We start from the raw sequence: 16,231 nt of genomic DNA on the forward strand, positions 1-16,231 counted from the left end.
CTTTTCTCCGAGCGGACATGAACGCAGCATGAGCCCGGACCGGATCGGTACCGAGCGGAGCCGTGAAGGCAGCAGTGAGTGAGTGAGTGAGTGAGTGAGGGCCACCGAGAGCCTGCAGCTGCTGTCAGACGAGATGTTGTTCTGGCAGCCCTACACCGAAAACTTCCGACCTGCCGCACAGAGACACGACAGCAGCTTCTCACGGTACGAGCCTGTTTGTTCAGTTCGGTCTCTGGACTCGGAGGGTCCGCTGCAGTGTTTGAACTAACGCACACGACAGGTTAATGAACAGCCAGTGGTTTTGCTACTGGCGTCCCGTCACCTCACTGTGTGTGAGAGTGTGTGTCTAACCCCAAGTAATGAATTACAAATACTCATTAGTGTAAGCATTGTTTACAGTTTACATCATGTAATGATCTGTGCTAGAGTTAAAATCACAGCAATTATGTCCACAGTTTGAATGAATACTCAGGTAGATCTGCATGTTTTGAGTCCACGAGTTTGTTGCTTTATGTCACTTTTTCAGACAAAAGTATATATACAGGTTACACTATGGTGATTGAGATTAAAAACAAAAACATGACTGTTTTTCTATTAATTACAGGTGTTTCGTATTGCCTGCAATTTCATATTGAGTGTACTGGACTGGTAAAATAGTAGAATATTACCTTCACATTTAATCTTCAAAGGTTTTCTTTGTTCTGGAGCAGAGTACATACAATGAAAATGTCTATTTTCACAAAAAAACAATTACTACTGAAAATGAATACAATCTCAACAAGAAGCCAATGTTAATATCATAGGGCAAAAACTGCAGTGAAAGGTCCTCATTCAGTTTTTATTTCTTTACTTTGACAATTTGCTGATTAGTTTGGCAGCCTGGATTGAAGCCTCTTTATGTTAAGCCTCTTTTACCTTATGTCAGTGCATTGTGGCCCCTTAACTAAAGTTTGCTTGACACCCCAGAGTTAATCAGTGTGACTTTGGTTGTACTTCAGTACAAATCTTCATATGCGTTTGACCTCTGTGCATATGGTGACACAGTTCAGTGATGACTTTGTAAATGTAGCATTATCATCATTATCAAGGAGGCCTCTTTGGGTCTAACAGAGTTCAATCAGTAAATAAAACCGTGGGTCAATGCAAACACCAGCAGTGTCCTTTAAACCACATACATACAGGTTTATTTAACATCTTTCATACAAATAAAATTCAATTCAGGATTATTGAAAAGTGGTGGACATAAATCCATCGCCTGTCTACTGTTTTATTCACCTCAGGGTCACCGGGGTGCTGAAATTTAGGGTAATTCACACGTTCACACCTACAGGTAATTTAGAATGACCATTAATCTTGGATGCATGCATTTGGACTGTGCACAGGCACACACGGGGAGAACATGCAAACTCCAAACAGAAAGCACCCCACCCTGAACAGAATAAAGGGTAAGATGGATGGATGGATGATTGAATGGCGACTATAATTTACTGCAATCTGTCCCTCTGTGATGGTGAATTTAACTATAACTTAATAACTTTATATTTTTCTTTGACATTGCAGAATTTTAAATTTTGAAATGAAGTTATTGAATTCATGTTTAGTTTTTTTTAGGTGTTCTGCATAGGGTTTTAAAAGTTGTAGTACATGCAAAGTACCGCTAGGGGCGCGCGTGGCCCCCTCTGGGAGGCAGAGGGCTGCTACAGTTGGACACAATGACGGAAGCTGGGAGGGCTCTGATTGGCTGATCCCTCCGCGCTGGGCACAGGAGGCGGCCTCTCATTGGCCGATCGCCGCCCTGGCATCGTTCCCGAGGCTGGCGGTGGCAGCCCTCTGCAGGCTTCATAGGGCGACAGTCTGAAGGCTGAGGGAGCCATGTTGATGCCTGGTTCTGTGTCAAACGTTTCGTTTTGGATGGTTAGAGGACTGCGCGCGGCAGAGCGGGAGCCTCGGCGGTGATTGCAGCTCCGCGATGAGAAGAGGAGCTCCGTTCGGGCTGGTTCAGGGAGCGCCGCGGCAGAGCTGCAGTTAGGACTCAAACTCAAGTTGATGCTAGTTAGCTTCTCCGCCAGGTAGCAACAGCTGTGTGTGGACGCTGCGTGGGATGCGACGCGTGGACTAAATCAATTTAATCGCCTCCGCTTGCTGCGTTTCGCTGAGCAAACCTTACCTCGACTGCCGGAGGACGCCTCGCGCCTGGAGTATCATCGGGGGCCGCTGTATCTATGCTAGCTAGCTTTGTAACGCTAGCCGTTAGCCATTAGCATGCTGACGACCACCTCGCATCCTCAGTCACGACTAACTGAGTGCTAGCTGAGTGGCTCATAACTTCTCACCGCTTTCTGTGGAAAAAAAAAAAACCAAACTCCTCGAGTGGAGGTATGGCGGTGCACCCAGTGTCTGTAGAAAGCTACCAGTTCGCCTGCCCAGCTCGCCGAGGAGCGGCTAGCGGGCTAGCAGCGTAACTTTGCTCTCACGGTGTCACTCAGAAGCTGCACTTCCTCACCGGCCGACCGCTCGTTACCTGAAGCAAGCTGGCGGCCCTTCGAGTAGAGCCCGAGGACAAGGAGCTGGGGTCCATGGTCTGGGTGCTAAAGATGGACGACGCCACCATCGAGTCGGGGCTGGTGCACGACTTCGATGCCAGCCTGTCCGGCATCGGACAGGAGCTGGGAGCAGGAGCCTACAGCATGAGGTTAGAGGCGGACGGGAGTCGCCACCAACACAATGGGAAGGGGGTCCTTGTCGAAAATAACACAAACAGCGTCTCCAGGTGTTAATATCACCGTCCTCCCATGCCCCTCCTGTCTGGGAGAGTTGTTCCCTTTGTGCCTGGTGTCATGGTTTCTCTTTGTTTTGGGATTTGGAGAAGGGCAGTCACTGCAGGGTGCCACGATCAGAGACAAAGATTAATGTCTCCACATCCACACAAAAGCTCGAGACAGACACGCGCTGACTTCACCCTGTTGTCAGTGGACTCCTGAAACTTTGTCCAGACCGCCGAGGAGGTCGGCAGGAAGGGCTGTGTTTTGGTTGTGAGAGCAGATCTGTGGCCTTGTTTTTAAGAAGCAGCCCCAGGAGGAAACAAAAGGTTTAACATTGTGTCTCACGCCAATGTTTTGCAGTGTTTTGACATGGAGAACCAGTATCAATAGCTCATTGGGCACCCCTTTAATATTCCCATCAGTGCTGCTCTCCCCTTCATTTCTCTTTCAATAACATCTTGACTCTACTTTTCAGCATTTACTTAATTCTGATTGTGATTTGTTTATTTGGCAAATGTGTCAGTAGGTTTCCAGTTCAGCTTAGTTCATGTTTGATTCAAAAAGCAATTGTCATACACACTGAAGATAAATAGAAGGTTGGAGCACCCAATAAAGCTACTAAATACTTTTACTGCATCCTCTTTGTCAGAATACAACACCTGCCAATGTTCGAAGTCCATGCACAATGGTCATTATTAGTATGTTATTTATTTATTGATCGCCTTTCCCCTGTGTTTTGACACCAGACAGTAAAAATAGTATTTTTTGAAAACAGCATGTGATTCACATAGCCTGAATTGAAGCCAACACAAGTTCTTGTTTTTGTTCCAACCAATAACCATAATATATTGAATTGATGATCGGAGTGCTAATGAAAATGAAAATCACATTTTTAAGCTAGAAATAGCTCAAGCTTAGCAAACTATAAATATTTGTTTGAGACAGGTAATTCACTAGTATAGCAGTTCTGCTCAATATGTTTCTTTTTCATTAGAAAGTTTTACATTATTGAACGTATATAAGATTTTTGTCTGTTTGTAGCAGCTTTAGTCATTCCTTTTATGCTCCAAGCATTATAGTTACACAAACTCAGGATTTACATACCAGCATGACATTTCCACTGTTGTCAAACACATGGAGTGATTCCTGGCTCCACCTTGTACACAAACACTTTCTATAACTGCAGAATTGATAAAAAGAGGAATACATGTCTGTCAACACGTTGTTCATCCACAGTGCGGGTGTGAAATGTTCCACATGTGGGCTCATAATACATTTCTGGATGCTCGGTTGGCTTTTCTTTCTTTCTTTGGCATTCTGTGCTGTGACGTCTTACGAAACACTGGTTAGTCAGCACGACACCGTTTGTGGAGGATGCATGAAGGTTCCCGATGTTTGTCTTTCTTTATTGAGTCAAAAAAGACTCGCTGGCACATAGTCCACCTGTTCCATTTGTAATTCTTAGTATGTGTGCGTTGGGTTTTGCAACAGGTCACTGGGAGGTGGTGATGTTTGTAAGGCAAGAACCTGCATGCGTCTTATCAGCGGCCTGCTGGTCCATCTGCTCGGAGAGCGCGTTTATCTGAATGCGACGTGCCTTCTAGCCACTCGTCAGTGTGAGCAAGTTTACCAGAACTCAAGTGGCGGTGTGCGTGCGGGTGAATTAGTGCCGGCGAAGCGTGTGTGTGTGTGTGTGTGTGTGTGTGTGTGTGTGGTGTCAGTGGCATCAGACATCATTCTATCCATGGTGTCGGGATGGATTGTGGGGCATGTTTGGAGCCAGCAGCTGGTAGGAACAGAATGTTTCAGTGGGACGGGCTCCTCGGGTTTCAGGAAGCAGTTCCTGGTTTTTGCGGGCGGCGTGGCTTGCAGGGGGCCGGAGCACCAGGGCTGGCACTGCCTTTGACCCAACTCTGCAGAGCAAACAGGTGGCGTTGTGAGGATGACCCACTTATTTCTAGAAAATGCCATCGTTTTTACTTTATTTTGCTTTTGTGGCAAGTCCGAGCCTTGGATTCCTCGCTTCCCAACAAAGACTTCCCTTTCAATGACATGTTCTTTGTTGTCTTTTTGCACATGATCTGAAATTACACCTGCTCACATTCCGTGGCATTCATCAGGGTGAGCTGAGGACAGGTCGGTTGTCTGGAGTGGCTGTCAAGTGTGAGAGATTGTATACGTCAGCAGCTCAGACTGTCTCCGGGTGTTTCTGGTCATTTATCCTGCTCCGGGCTCATGCATGCATAAGAGGGCCGTTTGATCGATGGAAAGGCCTTCATCACTTATTCTAAAATAGGCCGATCCATTTAATAATTGCACACCATGGAGCAGTGAAGTATTGTCCTCAGGAAAGGGGCGGATCAACGGGTGAAACTGCAAACCAGTTCGATGTGTGTCGTGAATGGCTGTTTGTTGTCAAATTAGGGATCCAACATGCTGAATAGCTTTCTGAAATACACTTCCAAAGACAAGGGAAATCCTGTGGTTAAGCTTTACTTCCAGTAATTTGAGCAGGTGTCAGCTGTACCTGATATTTCTGGTTTGTTTACCTGCTCATGTGCATCTTACTTTCACTGACTGTCTGTCCTCTCTGCCTCCCTCTCTCTCTCCCTCTCAGTGATGTGCTGGCTCTGCCCATCTTCAAGCAGGAGGACTCCAGCCTTCCTCCGGAAAACGAGACCAAAAATCCCCCATTCCAGTATGTGCTGTGCGCCGCCACCTCGCCTGCTGTCAAGCTGCACGACGAGACACTCACATACCTAAATCAAGGTGAGACGGACCACGCGGCACATTCAGGGCGGGGCTTGGCTCGCCTGCAGTCTTTACTTTTGTTCTGGAGTTCACTTTTCCAGTTGCACAGTGAAAGTTGTTCATAACGACTTTGTGTTCTACTCTTTAACATCAATAAATAAATAATTACCACATTAATTCAATGCACATTAGCATGATTGCTGTAAAATGAAACCACTGCTGATGTTACTGGCCTCCACACAGAGAGAAACACCAGCAGTTTGCAGCGCGCTCTTTATGGTGTGCATCAAGATTTACTGCTTAATGGCTCGAGAAAGGTTTACCATGAAATAGATGCTCCAGAGACGCCCCCCCCCCCCAAACAAGATGGTAGAATATTAGGCGTAGATAAAAATGTCAGTCTTGATCATCTTTAACTTATTGGACATTTTATTAATTGCAAGATTTACAAGATACAAATTGCAAAATGGAATTTAAACCTCCTGATCGACTCTGATTTTTTTTTTTGTTCCCCACAAACTAATTCTCACAAGGGTCACTCCCCTTTTAGAAACTCACTCCAAAAAAATTTTTTTCCCCAAACTGTCTTTCTACCGTTCAGTCACTTTGGATCTAAATCATGCTTTCTGCACTCAGATTTCACTTCAGATGTGTGTGAGTGGTGAGTGTTGTTCTCAACCACACTGCCGGACTTCAGTTCTGCTGTATTATGATATCAAGTGACACGTATTGAATATTTAGGTGTGTCTTCTGAAGAAACGGAAGTAGTGCAGCACATATTAAGCAGCATCCGCATCCGTTCTTTTTATCTCTTTCGCCACGTTTGAGTAAAAATTGATACTAGTGGTATCCGACCCTCAAGGGTGAGCATCTGCACAGACAGTGATGTTTCTCTTTTGAGTCTCTTGATTAATATGTTGCAATAATAAAGGCGGTGGGGGCAGGGCAGAAACCCCCCATGCTGCATCAGGAAGAACATGCAGATGGATGGATGGATGGATGGGGAGAGAACATGGCTCTCGGCCACCGTGCAGCCCCTTTAAAAGATTACTTTGACTTTAGTTTCTACATATCGTTAATCTGAGACGTGGTCAATATTTAGTTCCTGTCTCCAAAAAGTGTCCCAGAAAGCAGCAGCAAGTTTAATTTTTACTCCCTAACAGCAGCGTCAATTTGATGTTGCAAAGTTTGATAGATTTGAGTCGAAAGGTAAAAGATTTGTTGAGTCTTTCGTCAGAGCTGAAGTGGCAGGTTTCACAGCATAAAGGAAGGAGCTCCTTGGCAGGTGTGTCCTTTTGGCCTCAGTCTCGCTGGAGTTTGTGTCTGTCCTGACTCGTGCAGGCTTGTGGCCTTCAAAACAAGAGCTTTGCGCCTTCTAACCTTCTGAGAAGTCAGGGTTGACTTGATCTTGATGACTAAATATTAGTACTTTTGTGAAGATTAAGCAGGGAGGGGTACCGAGCCCCCGGGCAGAATGTTTAAATGCCGTAGGGTTGATAAGCTCTGACGGTAGCGGTTCTTTAGTACAGTGATCACTCTTTTTTGTACCACAGACCGGTTTTAAACAAGAATTTTTCCACAGATGGACAGGGTGGTGTATAAAAATGTCTTAAGGGCTTAACACTGCATGGAAGAACAAAAAAAAACAAAAAACTGACAGGCTAAAGTGCTGGTGGAAGTGAAGCATTTTTCAAAGTACAGCTCATCGTGCATGAGCAAAAATGTAAATGTACTCTGTCAAAATAAAATTCAGTTTCTCTCCTTGCTGCAAATGGTTTTGTCTCATAAGTAGTTGTTGCTGTTCAGTATAATCGTCGCCACAGTAGTGTTAATAACGGAGATTTGCTCAACAGATGGCTGGATTGATCTTTTTTTAAATAACAATTTAAAAAAAGGAAGTAGTACTGATCAGAATACCGTTTAAGTACATGATCATTAAGCGATACTGATAAATTCTTAACGATATCCATCCCCGTGATCAAGAGATTAATATTTCATGTAGGGTGAAAAAAGGGTGAATCTGCTTTAATGAAGAAGTTAGAGTATTGACCATGTGTTATTTATCCTTTTTCTTATGTGGACTGAAACCTTTATGAACTCACTAAATCCAAAGAATATGACTCAAAACAAGAACAAGTTGGAGAGAGCAAGTTAAAACGACCCCGGTATGAAACTCAGGGGGATAAAAAAGACTTTACAGTGTATTCAGGAACGATATATTCCGTGAACTTCCCGATGCCTTCAACTGCGTTTAGCAGAAGAAGAAATTTGGAGTCATCTTTATAATGTTTGCCTCATTTCTTTCTTTCTCTGCGTGTGTCGTTCAGGCCAGTCTTATGAGGTGCGTATGTTGGACAACAGGAAGCCCGGGGAATTACCAGAACTCAACAACAAGATGGTGAAGGTGAGCGGATCGTCGCAGCCGGAGAACAGGTCCTCATCTCTTGCTCTTCCCGCTGCCTGTCTCTAACATGTACATCGTGTGTGTTTGTGTGTGTGTGTGTGTGTGTGTGTGTTACGTAGAGCATCGTGCGAGTCGTGTTTCACGACCGCCGGCTGCAGTACACGGAGCACCAGCAGCTGGAGGGCTGGAAGTGGAATCGTCCGGGTGACCGTCTCCTTGACATCGGTAAAGATGCCAGCTGGATATGTTTACTGGAACTGTGTATTTGTGTGTGTGTGTGCACGCGTGTGTCATGTTGAGCTGAATTGTGTGTTTGTGTGTGGCAGATATCCCAATGTCTGTGGGCATCGTGGAGCCCAAGACTCATCCCTCCCAGCTCAACGCAGCGGAGTTTCTGTGGGACCTGAATAAAAGAACGTCTGTGTTTGTGCAGGTAAGACACACACACACACACACACACACACACGCACACGCACCTCTGCCATCTGTTGGGTGTGTCAGTGAATTACCACATCAGACACATTCTTTGAGCTCCTTTTTTTCCCCCATCCTGCCTGCAGGTGCATTGCATCAGCACGGAGTTCACTCCCAGAAAGCACGGCGGGGAGAAGGGCGTCCCCTTCAGGATCCAGATCGACACCTTCGCCCTGGGAGACGGCGGCGAGTACACAGAGCACCTCCACTCCGCCTCCTGCCAAATCAAAGTCTTCAAGGTGCAGAATCAAGACCGATTGCTGAAATCCTTCTCCTGAAGTCACTTTTTTTTTAAACGGCGGTTCTTGTTTTAGCCAAAAGGGGCCGACCGCAAGCAGAAGACGGACAGGGAGAAGATGGAGAAACGCACAGCTCAAGAGAAGGAAAAGTACCAACCTTCGTATGATACCACTATTTTGTCAGAGGTCAGTCTGCTGCAGCTGAAGCACCAGCATGCATCTGGGTTTTTCATGCTCAAATGTGTTAAAACACTCGTCACAGCGAGCTGCAAGGAACCAGCTTTGTTTTGAATTACAGAAAAATACTATTAGAATTTAGCTGGAAGCATAATGTCTTGTGTGTCTATTGAGACAAGAACAGGCTTTGAAATCCTTAATAAATCCAGATATAGATCATGGATAGATGACACTGAATTGGTTAATTTTCATTTATTATTGAAGATTTGTTAAATAATCTACTGTGATATGAGAAAAGATCAGAAGTATCAGAGATGGTTGAAGGTTTTAATGATTGAGCAAAATGTAAAAAAAAAAAGCGACTGAAAACATTTAAACTCCACACAAGCCCTGATCATACAGAAACCAGATACAAGCTTGAGAACGGTCTTTCTCCTGAGCTGTGGGTCGTCTGTTGGCTTGTTGTTTGTCGGGCTGACCTGCCGCTGTGGTTGTGTTGTACATAAGCAGACGAGGCTCGAGCCCATCATCGAAGATGCCGGTGACCACGAGCTGAAGAAGTCCAGCAAGCGGACACTCCCCGCTGACTGTGGCGACTCCTTGGCCAAGAGAGGCAGTGTGAGCTCTCCGTTTCATCACTTTGTTCTTTTTGCGATTTAACTGGCGTGGACATGCTGTAAAGATAAATTCTCGGCCTGCGCTGAGCTCCTCTGTAACCTTTCAGCTCTTTTTCCTGCGACCCTGCGGCTGCTCCGTGAGTGCCGCCGGGTACTGAGATGTGTGTGACTTTCCTCAGTGCTCCCCGTGGCCAGACAACGCCTACGCCAGCACCAACCAGGCAGCTACTCCCTCCTTCACCTCCACACCGCTGTCCACCTACACAACTTCCTCAGTGCTGGACAGGTACCTGTGTGTGTGTGTGTGTGTGTGTGTGTGCTCTTTAAGTGAGACGTGTGTCGATGTTAGCGTTCTTAACCCTTCCTCTTTTCTTTTCCCCCCCAGTGACTCGTCCTCTCCCAATCACCAGGCAGACCCTGGCAGCCATGGCAACTCTGAGGTTCGTCTGGACTTTCTGCTCTTGTGTTAAGTGTCACGCGCCGCGTGTCCAGACACAAGAAGCCGTGTCAGACTATTCTGAACCGGCTGTTTTATAACCCAGTCTGAGGATTGGACATAAAAAGGGCTCACAGCCGCTGTGTTCAGTCTGAAATGCTCCACTGCAGCAGATCTTTATCGCTTCTGCCTTTTGAAAGAGCTTCATGTTCCGTTTGATCTGTGTTGTAAGGTATTGATATTTAATTCGTGGAGTAAAAATTAGAACAGCTGTCTATCATTTAGAATTTTATGGAGTTAATTGAGTCATTGACATGAATCACACTTTCTTCCATGTTTAACATAAAGGCAAAATGACAGAATTTTGAAGTTTGCGATCAGTCCAGCTCAAGTATCGGCTTAATGGTTGAGTGCTCTACAGGTAGTGGTCTTCCTCCGTCTGTTAGCTGCCTCTCTGCGTTTTGCTTTAATGCAAAGTCATTCAGATTATATTCAAATTCCAATAACAAGTTACAAAGTTTGTTTTGTTTTTTTTGGTCAACTGACCTTGTCAGGAAATGTTTTGAAATGAAATTTGCCATCATTTCCATTTTCACGCTGGAACGGAGCTGTTAGTTTCTGACATCTCAGTATTTGAGGATGACGTGGGCGTCACGATTTGATTCAACCACGTCAGCTTTTCCTGCGACTGGAGTCGCTGTCGTTCCTCTTATCCAGTAAAATCTCTGCTCGATGCTGGAGTGGGCTGACCCTGCTCCCTGACGGCCCGAAACACCAGATATCAGTGGATCAATAGTGTAGTGAGACGGCGTGTGTGGATTTTGCAGTGTTGCATTATTAAATATGTGATGAGTTGACGTCCTCTGTGTTCCTGTGGCGTCTCGCAGCAGTTGAGCCCCACTGCATCCATCCAGGACACACAGAAGTGGCTGCTGAAAAACCGATTCAGCTCCTACACGAGGCTCTTCTCTCACTTCTCAGGTACGCTCACGCTCGCCGCCTCTCGCTCTGTCAAACACACACCGGCCTCATGACTGACGAGCCGTCTGTGTTCTTTTGCCAAGGTTCTGATTTGTTGAAGCTAACCCGGGACGACCTGGTCCAGATTTGTGGTCCAGCAGATGGGATCAGACTCTTTAATGCACTCAAATCCAGGTGTGTCATACCTCACTTTGAGCCATCCACACAATTTCCCCTTATTTTGATAATGACCACCAGCGGCGAAGGCTTTCTGGCTAACCTGGATGTGTGTGTGTGTGTGCAGGTCTGTGCGTCCCAGGTTGACTGTGTACGTCTGTCAGGAGTCTCCTCAGGAGAGCCCCCTGCTGGAGAGACAAGGCGCCAACGAAAACGGAGAACACAGCCTCTCTTCTAGTTTACATGGTAAAGCCGCCTGCTCCCGCCCGTGGCTGTGTGTGTGCTAACGCACCGTGTGGAGTGTGACGCCGGCGTGCCTGTCTCTGCAGTGTACCACGCTCTGTATCTAGAGGAGCTCACAGCCGCAGAGCTCATCCGCAAGATGGCGTGCGTGTGCAGCCTTCCACTGGGAAAAATCAACCAGGTGTACAGACAGGGTCCCACAGGTATACACATCCTGCTAAGCGACCAGGTACGGCACTCTGACACACACACACACACACACACACACACACACACACACACACACACACACACACACACACACACACACACACACACACACACACACACACACAGCCCGCACACCGTAACACTGGAGCCACGCTCACCTAAACAAACATCACTAAAGATAGCCAGGCGTTTGAAGTCGAGCATAACGTCTGGCGGTGCAGATAATTTCAGATGAATGTCCACCGCGGGTCATCCTCCACACTAGTTTGTGTTTGATCTGAGCAGGAATAACACGGCCGTCTCATGTTTGCATGTTATTACCATTTCCTGTACACACAATGGGAGAGAGAGAGAGGGAACCACAGTGTTTTCTTGATGTCTCTCTGCTCCACAACACCTGATGTAAATCAGACGGGTGCAGTGAGGAGCCACTCTGTGGAGTCCAGCATGTTGGAGCATGGAGACATTTAAGATGTGGAGCGAGGCTCTGAACGGTGCCAGCAGGCGATATTTGATGCGCACTCACTCCTCTTACAATCTGTGCTCTGCTGCTTGTTTTTCAGATGGTTTACAACTTGCCTGACGAGAGCTGTTTTTTGATCAGCACCGTCAAAGGTCAGTTGATTTATGAAGATGCGACCGTCCCTCACAGCGCAGCAGCCTGGAGTCGATGTTCACTGACGAGCTTCTCGCGTGTTTCCTCCCTTCCAGATGAGTTGGGCGAAGGACTCCATCTAATCCTGAAGTAGTGAGGAGGACAGACGGCGTCGCTGATACTCCGCCCTCTGTCTCTGGAGCAGGAGCCTCCCTCTGTCCCCCTCCGCCTGCCTCTGTTGTCGTCTTCTACTCTCCTCCCCGTCTCTCTTCAAACGATCGTCGTACGGAAAGCCGAGAGACTTCGCTAAAGCCGTGTAAATGTTAGAATCTGACATGGGTGTGTCCACTGTTTCATATTGAAAACATTATTACCGGAGGAGATGAGTTTAAAAGAAGAGAGACTGGGGAGGATTTGGGATTTGGGCAGAAAGTTAACAATGTTCTATGTATTTTGATTTTATTATTTGTCTTTTCTATTGTTTGTGGGTGGAGGAGGGAGGGTGCAGGCTCCAGGAGGGAGGGGTGGGTGGGGGGGGGGCGTTCTGGCCAGCAGGAGAAGGAAAGAAACCATTTTCTTTATTGCTCGTTGCCCTTCCCACACAACGTGCACAACCAGCACTAGGCCAGTATTTGATAACCTGTACTGCTGAACAGCATGCGATCTCATACTAACCCGCTTGGAGGAGAATCCCACCGTACTCTGCTTGTTTAACATTCTTGATGGGGGGGGTGGGGGGGGCGTCTTAACAAACCACGTATCCGTCAGCTGAGCTCGGTAAGCCCCCGAAATACCCAGGCTGAATCTTGTGGCGTTGCCGTCATGTGGATGTTGACAGCACGTTATTTCTTGGATTTTTATAGATGGACTGATTACCTTTTTTTTTTTTTTTTTTTTTTTAATGTCTGGTCATTTCGAGGCATCCTCCGTGATTTTTGACATGCAGCCATATCTCTGCGTGGATGGGCGCATCGTTACGCTCAGCTCTCCTCACCTACGCCTCGTCCGGCCGGCGCTTTCATTGTTTTTATTATTAGCTTTATTTATGAATCAGCCCTTTCTGTCACCTGTTACTCATTGAATTCACATGTTTCTCGTGCCATATTGGCTTCTCTCTCTTTTTTTTTTTTTTTTTTTTTCATATTAATTCAACCTCACATATTCACATAGAGCACGAACGTCGTTGCCTCCACTTGGCGTGTCGACTTTTAAACACTGGGTTAAAGAAAGGCTGTACTTATTGGTTATAAATGAGCAAAAAGAATTAAACCTCTCAAGAATCTGAAATGAGGAGTGAGAAAACCGATCCCCCGTCCCCCCAAAAATGCAAACATATACAGGGTTGTGCAAAGGTTTTAGGTTTTTTTGATTAGTCCACTTTTTTTTTTTGACCGAGGAGAAACACATGCACACATGGGAAGAACACGCAAACACCACACAGTAGGGTGCAACCCTGAGACTGCTAACCCCCACACCCCCACACCAGTGTCCTCAGAGCTCTGATCTCACATAATCAAGTCTGTGTTTACAGGATTCGAACCAGGTTACAGTCACGGTGAATTTGTTCTTAGTTATCAGAGATGTTTTTAAAAATGTGTGCTGACAAATGATCAGCTTTGAACTGAAATGACGAGAACACTGGTTTACTCTTTTTAATTTTTTTGCTATTATTGATTAAAAAAAAAAACTGGTGTGACATGTCTTATTTTTTTCTTCAATGCGCTTTTGCGCCGTCTCCCTCTCCACATCAGCCTAAACCTTTTGCACAGCACTGTAACATCATGAAGTGGACCAAACTGTTTGCAGACCGAGAGGCGTCTCTACAGGAGAGGCCTCCGTTTCTCTGCGCGTCTTGTTCATTAGGACCCTTTAAAAACATTAGTTTTCTAAAACAATCAAATCTAGTAGCTTTACTCTCAGTGCTCCATTCCAGGATCTGCTCTCCAGGCCAGTTTGCTGCAGGCTGGTTTAAAAACCCATCACAAGCATCTCTCTGAGTTCATCCACGTCCAGACTCCTGTGTTGTTTTTTTTAAATGTAGCTTTACACAGGAGGTGCAGGTCGGGAGTTTGAAGTGCATCTCTGAAAAGTGACGGCAGACCTCACAGCTCCTCTGAGTCAGCTGACTTATTAATTTTGGTACACAGAGTCTGACATCTTCTGAAGTGTCCACAGTTTACACTTCGGCGTGTCAGTGTGTGTATGAGTGTACGCGCGTGTGCATGTGTATCCTTATTTTTATCCTCGGAAAGAAAACTTCATGTCATTTGTCAAAACATTTTCCTGTTGGTATGATGAAATTGTTGTTTAGCTTGATATTTAGTAAAGAGCATGTGGACAATGGCGACAGGTGGAACGGATGTTTTTTTTTTTTTGTCAGTGTGTAACTCCCCCCCCCCACCCCCCCCCCTCCTCCTTTTTTCCAGACATTAGAGACCAAGCCTGCACAGAATCTCACAAAAATCCAAGCTTGATGTGTAGTCAGTAGTCCTACAGCCTCACCCTCCTGTCCGCTTAATGAGAAGAACAAAAAAAAAGATGGAAACATGTCAAGACTGAAGAAAGAGTGTTGTTGTTCCGCTGAACCTCGGAGCAGCACGACAGCTCTCGTGGTTTTCGAAGGAAACAAGCACCGCCACACAGTAACATGTCGACCCAGAAATTAGTGAGAGTAGAGCAGATGTGATCCCGAGTCAGACTGACTGTGGTGAGAGGCTTTGGTCCGCTGAAGGCCTGACCGTCCGTCTGTGTGTGTGTGAGTGTGTGTGTGTGTGTGAGATCGTGTGTGAGAGAGTGCTAGTGCAGGAAAGGTGACCACTGTTGATGTACAGCCCGATGTTGATGATGCTTCTCATGTGCACAGTATCATATGCTGGAGATGTACACAACCACATGTGCTGGGAATAAATGATTTCATAACTTTCTCTGCTGTTCTGCTGAATTATTATGGGATGGTTAATAAATGATCAGTGAACAACAAAGTCCAGTTAATGCTTGATATTCCAAAAGATGTACTCCAGATTACAGAAAATGTGAGACTACATAATTTTCCTTGGTAATCCCTTACATTAAAAGTTCATTCCATGGCTACACAACATATATTTTTATTAAGTGAATCATTATCACCATTATCTGAAAGAACAAATTACCTCAGTGTTTGTTCTGTACAGTTTTTGCTGACTGGAATCTATTCATCCATAATTTACTATTGTGAACAAATGCAGGTATAGAGCTGGATTTTTTTCTCTCTCTGTTAACAGAAACTTGTGAGAAACTTAAAAAAATCAGAATGAAGATTTAAATACTAATTGGGATTGTGGGTGTACTCAGTAGTGGCTTATCTTCAAAATATTAGCGTTGATTACATGCTGTAAATAGTAATTGGATATGAATACAATTGCATGCTTGCATAAAAACAAAGCGATCGACGACAAACAGTAAACATGTTTTAGGAACAATCCCAAAAAATGCAATTCGAAATATATTTCAAACACCTTAACAGAATAAGACATCAGATTTAATGGAAAGTCTGAGACATTTCTGAGCATGCGCAGTGCGGCTCCCCTTCCGCCATGACGTCATAGACGACCCTCGTTAGAAACCAGGAAGTGGGTCTCCCGCTGTCGTTTGTGTTCGCCACCATATATATATATATATATATATATATATATATATATATATATATATATATATATATATATATATATATATATATATATATATATATATATATACACAAACACTAGATGGCTCATGCGCGCTGTAACCCAATGGGGAGTGACGTCGTCACATGGCGGCCATCTTGGTACAGGGCCTCTCGCTCGCTCATCACATTAATGTCAATGGAGCATCAACTTTGAAATAACTACTGATTGCTCAGTTTTCAAACGACTCGGTTTGTTATAAACGTCAGACATGTAGATATTACACTGCATGTTTACAAATAGTTATAACCACGGACTTTAATATAAATACATTAAGTGGACTGGTCACATCACTGCACACACACAGACACCAAAATTCTATTATCAATATTTAATATGTAAAATAATAGACCAAAAATATATAAGTATTTATAAAATAAATCATAAAAGCAAATATTGTGAAACAGAGAAACAACAATAAATAAAAAATACATAATGACAAATTAAAAAAACTTATATATTATATATTATTATTATTATAC

General features: G+C 45.0%; 1 protein-coding gene across 3 annotated transcripts; it reads left to right on the forward strand.

Annotated features, from left to right (window-relative positions):
• The first annotated feature begins 1,825 nt into the window (after nt 1-1,825).
• Nucleotides 1,826-14,968, forward strand: ubp1 (upstream binding protein 1). Of its 3 annotated transcripts, none has more exons than XM_030121242.1 (16): nt 1,826-2,692; nt 5,380-5,531; nt 7,841-7,917; nt 8,037-8,142; nt 8,244-8,350; nt 8,478-8,630; nt 8,706-8,816; nt 9,315-9,425; nt 9,604-9,710; nt 9,810-9,864; nt 10,748-10,841; nt 10,925-11,015; nt 11,125-11,243; nt 11,327-11,469; nt 12,014-12,065; nt 12,162-14,968. In XM_030121242.1, the coding sequence occupies exons 1-16, from the start codon at nt 2,577-2,579 to the stop codon at nt 12,197-12,199; spliced, it is 1,632 nt and encodes a 543-aa protein (XP_029977102.1). In that variant the 5' UTR covers nt 1,826-2,576; the 3' UTR covers nt 12,200-14,968. The 3 variants fall into 3 exon arrangements, with proteins under 3 accessions (XP_029977102.1, XP_029977104.1, XP_029977103.1); XM_030121244.1 differs by having other exon boundaries at nt 10,751-10,841; XM_030121243.1 differs by having other exon boundaries at nt 9,318-9,425.
• Nucleotides 14,969-16,231: the final 1,263 nt, after the last annotated feature.

The sequence above is a fragment of the Salarias fasciatus genome, chromosome 22 (assembly GCF_902148845.1).
Source record: "Salarias fasciatus chromosome 22, fSalaFa1.1, whole genome shotgun sequence".
NCBI lineage: Eukaryota > Metazoa > Chordata > Actinopteri > Blenniiformes > Blenniidae > Salarias > Salarias fasciatus.